This window comes from Elephantulus edwardii, unplaced genomic scaffold, assembly GCF_000299155.1.
Source record: "Elephantulus edwardii isolate Elephantulus edwardi_28Jun2011 unplaced genomic scaffold, EleEdw1.0 scaffold00083, whole genome shotgun sequence".
Lineage (NCBI taxonomy): Eukaryota > Metazoa > Chordata > Mammalia > Macroscelidea > Macroscelididae > Elephantulus > Elephantulus edwardii.
Genome location: NW_006399833.1, coordinates 7,078,862 through 7,086,633, shown reverse-complemented (window position 1 = coordinate 7,086,633; position 7,772 = coordinate 7,078,862). Strand labels below are relative to the sequence as shown.

The window sequence follows — 7,772 nt, the reverse complement described above, 5'->3', positions numbered from 1 at the left end:
GGGTGTGGGGAGGTGTTAGATGTTGCATCTTGACCAAAGCTAGTCCTGTTGGGGCAGGTGGCCAAAGCAGGGCCCATGCTTGGCCTCAGCAAAGCTGCCCCTGCCAGCCTTTGCTGCCTGGGGCCTGGAGCATTCATTCAGACCCCCTGCCGACCCCTTCGCCCGATCCTCCCCCCTTGTCCTCCTCCTCTTCCTTCTCCCTCCACCAGCTGTCCCCCTTTCCCTGGCGCTTGGAGCCTGGGAAGAAGCGGCCTGGCCGGAGGGGGCGTGGTGGGGAAGGGGAGGAGGGCCGAGGGAGGGGGATAAGGAGACGCGGGCCAGAGGGCGCCCCCAGCCACTGCACCGCCTGCCTGAGAGAGCTGGGAGCCGCTCGCCGCGTCTGCACCCAGCTCCCCTCTCGCTTCCCTCGCGCAGAGGGAAAGGTTACCAGCGTCCTGGAGCCACCTTGTCACTCCCCGACAGCCATGAACTGCAGCGAGAGCCAGTGGCTGCGCGCCCTTCTGAGCCGCCTGCTGCTCGAGCTGTACCACAGGGGTAATGCCAGCGACCTGGGCGCCGGGCCGGGCCAGAGCCTGAGCATGGGGGTCGTGCCTGACCCATTCGTAAGGCGCGAGGCGTCCAACGCCAAGGGCGAGGACGCCTATCTCTACATCCTGCTCATCATGATCTTTTACGCCTGCCTAGCGGGAGGCCTCATCCTGGCCTACACCCGCTCCCGCAAACTCGTCGAGGCCAAGAAGGAGCCGGCTCCGGCCTGCTCCGAACACGAGCGGGGCTCTGGAGCCGCCACCGACGCCGAGACTGCTGCCCTAGCTCAGGGCCGCTGCCAGTTCAGCCCCAGCGGCCTTTCTGCCCTCGTTCAGGGCACTGAGGGCGTCTAGAGCTGCAGTAGCAGCTGGTTCCACTCGATCTCGCTTCTCATCGCGCTGTTCCCTGCCCTTCTTTCACCTTCCATGGTTCTCCACCCGTGAGGCCAGACAAATAGTGAGCAGACTGGCGACCTAGCCTGGAAGGCCCTGGGAGGAACACAACTCTACCCGCTGCTGGCCCTTTCTGCCCTTCTCGCTCCTTCTTCCACCCACATCCCAGCACATCCAGCTGCACTCAACTGCCTCTGTCCTCTGGTCTGCAGACAGTACTCTTCAGTCCTTTGGGAACCGAACCCCACAGATCCAACACTGGAGTTGAACTGAAGCACTCACGTCTAACTATCAGAAAAGTCTGGGCCTTTGAAGACACAGCTGTTTGGACTGCTTGCCCTCCCAGGCTGGAGGCGTCCTGTTGCCATAGGGACTGAGACAAAGCAAGTGAAGAGCCCTCATTTATCTCTTCCCTCCTTCCCTCTTTCTGCAAGGAGCATAGAATATCATACAATGGACTTAATGAATCCAGTGGGGAAGGAGGGGCTAGCAGGGAAGGGAAGACCTATAACCCAAACTGTAAGGTTTTCTTGCAACCCCAGTTATCATGCCAAAGGTAATTTGTCTGGTTTTTAGTCGTTCTGCCATCTTCTTCTGTGGGTAGCCACTACTGGGTGCATCACCCGGGATACCTCCAAATGCTTCTTCTTTATTGATTCGGTTGTTTCTCTGCTTTCTCCATGGCACAGTGAGGCTGCACTGTCTCCTGCTCTGTTAACCCTGGAGACAGGCAGAGCCAGGTAATAAAAGTTGATTAAACAATAACTTAAGACTCTTCTCTCAAAGGCGTCGGCCTTAAGGCCCAAATGACACACAGAGAAGGAATTCTATTTGCTTTCAGAAATGATGTTTGAATTTGAGAATCGGTCTGTTGCAGTATGTACACAGATATCTGTGTATTGAGTTCTAATGCAATAGTGAGATCATAGGGGAAGAAATTATGAACAGGGATAAATGTTCTTTATTGGATAACATGGATAAAAGGCTCTTTTTTCCAAGTGTTTCAGAAAGTAGTATTACTCTCCACTTCAATTCGGGAACACTTTCAAATGTAATCATGCTACTTTCCTTTTGTAATTTTTCTGGATGCTTTTTTTTTTTTAAATGTCAGACCAATGACTATTAGCTATTTTATTTTTAACTTTTTAATTGGTTTTCATTCATCCATTCTTATACATTTTGTTTCATACCTTTAATTATAATTAGTCAATGCCATTTACGACTGCATTTCATCAAAGCTTGACTGTACCCTTCATTTCCCTTCACCCTACCAATTTTCAAACAACAAAAGTCTTAAATTAGAAAGAAAAATGCCTGTCCTAGGCATCCTTAACCAATACTTTTTAAACCGGCAGTGTGCACTTATTAATTTATTCTCTTTATCTCAAGAACATTGTCAGATCAATTGTAATTAATGTTGTAAAACAAAACGTCCAGGAACGATTGAATGAAAAATCAATATGATTTGTAAACTTTCATTTATATAAAAAGATCCCCAACATACCAAAACCAAAAACAAAGTGAGAAGAAGGTTGACCAAAACTTTTAGAATGGAATGAATGATTGTGTTTCATAAAAAATACACAAAAGCACCTCTTAGCATTAAAGTAAATTCATTTAAACACAGCTAATTTCATAGTAATAGCAGGTAACTTAAGAGGGTCACTTAAATGAATGGATTATATACAAACCTCATCCAAGGAACCAGTTGTGATCTAGCTCATCTGATACTTTATTGGCATTATTAATAAGTTAAATAAGTTTAGGACTCATTTCCCGATTTCACTCATGATATAATGGCCCTGTTTTCACTGGCTCGTCAGTCAGTACTTCAGTAGTACCAGCTTTCCTTGTAGATAGGAATCAGAGACTGGACAGCAGTCCAAGGTCAGGAGGAGGGAAAGGGGATGTAAGAGAGAGTGACCCTGGTGAGGCAGGGCAATCTAAAGGGCCTAGGAAGGGAAGACACAGATATTGAGCCATGGGGGTGTGGGGGGCGGGATGGCGGTGGGGGTGGTGTAGTTTCCAGCCCTGTCTTCCAGAACTATACTTTAGCAACCCTCCATCAGGTGTCTGAGACAGTCATTAGCAGTGGGAGGGGACTCCCATCTTCCTTTCACAGAGTGGCTGGTGGATTTGAACTGCTTGAGAGTTGCAGCCTTAGGATTAGCATTGCAGCTTGCTACCACCAGAACACTCTCAAGGACAGCAATGCCTGGAATTTATCTGGCATAGGTGGGACTACAAGGCTGTTTTGGTAACTGATGTATGAGGATGGCACAGGATATGGCAAGACTTAGGTCTGTTCTTCATAGAGTCACTATGAGTTGTCCTCAACTTGACCCCCACCTAACAATAGCTTTGTAGGTATATTTATTTTTTTTCTGAAGACACTTTTTAAAATAAAAAAAAAATCCCCACCACATCTGATTTTATAAAAGGAGTAAAAGTTACAGGTTGTTGTTGTTATGTGCCATCGCATCACCTATGACTCATAGTAATCCTGTGTACAGCAGCTCTGAAGCCTGCCCTGTCCTGAACCAGTCTCATTGATTCCAGCACACCAACACCTATTGTTCCAGTCACTGTGTCAATCCATCTCATTTGGGGTTTCTTCCTCTGTGCTGCCCCTCCACCCTTCTGAGCATGATGTCTTTCTCCAAGGACTGGTCCCTCCTGGCCATATGCCCAAAGTATGTGAGATAGAGCTTCAAAATCCTACCCTCCAAGTAAAAACTTGGACTCATCCTCTCCAAGACAGACCTATTTGTTTTCTTGGAAGGTCCATGGTATGGTCAAGACTCTTCTCCAGCTCCACAATTCAAAGGCATCAATTCTTCTTCTGTCATCATTAGTCATTATTCAGCTCTCTGATGCACAGCAAGTAATTGGGAAGACCATGGCCTGGATCAGGAGCATATTAGTCTCTAGACTGACATCTTTGCTTTTCAGTACTCTGGAGAGTTTTCTGACTGCAGATTTTCCCAGTGCAATTTGTCATTTGACTTCCTGAATGTTGGTGCCAAGAGTGTTGATTATGGAGCTTAGTAAGCTGTAATTGTTAACAACCTCACTCTTCTTCATCTGTCATGGTGCTGACAGTTGGCCCAGTGGTGAAAATCTTGTCTTCTTGATGTTGAGCTTCAATCCATATTGAAGGCTGCAGTACTTACCTGCAGCAAGCACTTCAGGTCCTCCTCAGTTTCAGCAAGCAAAGTGGTGTCATCTGCATAACATAGGTTGTTGATGAGTCTTCCTCCAATCCTGATGCCACATTTCTCCTCATAAAGCCCAGCTTCTGGAATGATCTGTTCTATTCTGCATATAGATTGTAAAGTTATGGAGACAGGATGCATCTCTGACACACTAGTTTCCTGATTCTGAACCATGCAGTATTTCCTTGCTCTATTCTGAGGACTGATTCCTGGTCCAAGTATAGGTTTCATCTGAGCAAAAAAGTTATGGGTATGTATTTTTTTTAAAGTATTTTGGCTCAAGGGAGCTCTGGTGGCCTAGTGGCAAGGAGCTGCAACTACAATCCCAGAGGCGCACGGTTCGAATCCACCAGATGCTCTGCCGGGGAAGGAGGAACAATCTCCTCCTGTAGCAGTCAGATCTGACTTGACGGTACACGCACACAAAAAATAATAAAATAAAAAAAAATTTAAAAAAGTATTTTGTCTCACACTCTTGCCCAAATCAAAAGAGCAGGGAGTAGTTGGGACAATGCCCGTAGAGAAACATCAGTGTGCCAGCTTGGGAAATTATCTCTGTGTTTATAAAACATTTCAACTATTTTATGATGACCTAAGGTACTCATTAAGAATGTTTAGCAACAGAAGCCACAGAAAGTTCTGCAAGGGAAAAAAATGAACTGGCATTTAGCAAGTTATTTGGTTCACTATTATCACTTGCTTTCCTCCGCCCACCGCCATTATGTTCAGGGTTGTGACTGTTTTCCAGATTAGAACATTTCCCAGAGGTTTGGACACTTGACTGCCTAGTAGCCATTACGAGTGTTAATGGCTTCCAAGCTATTTAAATCAGGGAGCTCCACCAAATATTGTCCACCATGCATAACCATTATTGCATTTAACACATCAGAGTCACAGTGTTCAGTGTCACAGTGTTCAGCATCACAGCAACCACAAGTTACCTCTGTACAGCAAGTGGATAGACCAGGGCTATACGACCTAGAAGAATGTTTGACCAAAAACAATTAAAACCAGGCCCCTGCACCCCTATTCTAGGCTGTGGCTGGGTAAGTAGATCTCAAGACCTCAGGCCAAGGGAGGGAAGCAAGCTCTCTGCATTACAGCTCAAAAAAGCAAGGCCACGAGAAGACTGATATGAAGGCACATCTGAGCTGGTAGGCAGCCTGAGGCATCAGTCCTAACCACTGCCCCAAGCAGCCCCCAGAAGTCCTTAGCAGCTCCCAGTCATCTTGCCTTCAGGTGTACCTTTTCAATGACTGCACAGTTCCTTACCACTAAGCCATCAGAGCTCCTGGGCTTGAAGTGACCAAAGTACGTATGATCAACGAGGGAAAGAGAGAACAAAACAAAACAAAAACAAAGTGCTTGGCTGACTCCCAGTTTTAATAATCTAGTTGTGCTCTGAAGAGCCTAATGTGACTACACAAATTGGCAAAATGTTAGCTTGGTCCTTAATGAGATCTCAATGAAGTTAGACATTCTAATAAATGAGAGTGGTTGCTTTGTTTTGCTTTCTTTTCTACCAACTCAGCAGTCTGTCTCTCCCTAGTGCGTAAGCAAATTCTGCTGCGGTTCAGGTTCAGCTCTTTGCTACACAGTGATAATGCGGCCAAAGACCCACACTTTTCTGACTTGTGACTTGAGGCTTTCAACTAAGTGGGACTGGGAGCTGATTTTCAGTTCTGCTGTCTAGGAGTGCTTGTGGACAACACAAAAATAAACAGAAGCTTTCTTTCCATTTACAGACCTAATTCCATGTTGTTGATTTTATGTGTCCGGTGGGATCGAAATGGGGATTTTCAGTTATAGTTACCAGCCTCTCTTTTCCATTTGCAGTTGTTCCTAAACTCAAGATCAGTACATGATTTATATCAGCAGAGAACCAACTGGCTGCCTTCCAAACGCTCTGGCCTGAGGGCTAAAGCAAATGCACCGTGGTTTCTCCCAGAGCTCACAGGACCAGTAAACAGGAGAAATGGAGCCCAGCCCTGGTCTCGCTAATCAATGGGCTTAGTTTCTCAGGGTGAGATTGTAAACCTCCCTGGGCCGCAGTCTCCACAGCTGTGGGGGGATTTGAGGCTCAAGTGGAATAGTATATGAGAAAAGACTGGGAAAAGCCTATTGGCTATACAAGTACAAGGTGTTGGGTTTGTAGTTTTCTTTTCTCTCCTTGGAAGAATGCTCTCAGGAAGTTGTGGGAGGATAGGAGGAGAGTGTTTGTCACTACGCAGAGGAGCTCTGGTGGCTTAGTGCAAAGGGATTGCACTGCCAACCTAAAGGCACACAGTCTGAATCCACTCTTTGCTCCACTGGCGAAAGATGGGCAATCTCTTCTCATGAGATTTATAGCTTCTGAAAAACTCTCTGGAGGGTCAGCTGTGAGTCAGTTCCAACTTGATGACAGACAACAACAGATGACTTTATGGCTCAAAGAAGATGGTTGTAAGCACTTGGCCACTAACTCCCAGATTTTTGGACCCAAGTCCCCAATTCTCAGAATCATGGGTGACTAGGAGACTGTGTATAATTGTCTCATGATCCTTTTCCCCTGATGGCCCACAGTGCTTTTTTTTTCTTCTTCTTTTGTGCCATTGAATCAGGTGTGGATGGCACAGGAGAAGATTGCCCCTCTTTCAGCAGAGCACCTTGTGGATTCAAACCGTGTGCCTTTGGGATTGGAGCGCAGCATCTTTCCACTAGGCCACCAGAGCTCCCTCCCACAGTGACTTTTTTCTAATTTTTTGGTTTACTTTTAAATTGTAATGAACGTTTACAGAGACTTTGGGTTTTCATTCATTCATTGTTGTATTTTTCTCCCTTTCCACTCATCCCCACACAATTCACTCTTCTCTTTGAAAAGTAAAAGAAAAATTGTTTCATTGTTATACAGTCCCTCCCCCCAAGTCCACTCTATTATGCAGCCTTCATTCGGAACTCTTGTCATGGTAATAATACCTAGTCATATATTGTTTTAAACAGTTCTCTTTTAAGTCAGAAAAAGATGAGTAACTAAGATGTATGGGGCTTAATCATGCTTGAAGATAATTCCCACTCCACACTATTTGAACTTTTCAATAAATCACATAGAACAATGGAAAAATGAAACCCAAGGAATAAGTGTACAAATTGTGGATTTCATTTGTATCTGGAAAGAGAAAGATTTTGAAATGCTCATGTATGTTGTTGGAAGCAAGAGTGGCACTGAATTCCTAAACAGTATTCCTCTGGAAACTCCGTGAACTTTGATAAATGGCGATGGTTGTGGAAGGGCTTCAGGCCTTTTGTTCTTGGGGTTGCTATGAGTAGTGCTCAACTCAATGGCAATCAACAACAACAACAATAATATCTATGTTGAGGAGAGTGTGGGGCTAGGGCAGTGGATTTCCTACAGCTTCTCAAATCATACTGAACCTAGTTGCCTGGTGTTCTTGGAACATCTTTAGGGATCTCAGGGAGATCTAAGATAGTCATAAATTATTCCATTTCAGTCAGAATTAATGAATCACTATATACCTGACCTGTAAAAATGTCATCCATAAAAATGTCCGAGGACTTAGAGGTGATATATGATTGAGTATTATGGTTAGCACAGGAATCCAGAATTAAGGTTGCATAGAGAAGTGTACTCGGGGTGGGG

At 45.4% G+C, this 7,772-nt stretch overlaps 1 protein-coding gene across 1 annotated transcript; it reads left to right on the top strand.

Annotated features, from left to right (window-relative positions):
* The first annotated feature begins 391 nt into the window (after positions 1-391).
* KCNE1L (KCNE1-like) lies at positions 392-881 on the top strand. Its single transcript, XM_006889953.1, has one exon. The coding sequence runs from the start codon at positions 465-467 to the stop codon at positions 879-881; it is 417 nt and encodes a 138-aa protein (XP_006890015.1). The 5' UTR covers positions 392-464.
* The last annotated feature ends 6,891 nt before the right edge of the window (positions 882-7,772 follow it).

What these genes read in the sequence shown, in the direction of transcription:
- KCNE1L (XM_006889953.1), top strand. Translation starts at nt 465, where the DNA reads ATGAACTGCAGCGAGAGCCAGTGGCTGCGCGCCCTTCTGAGCCGCCTG.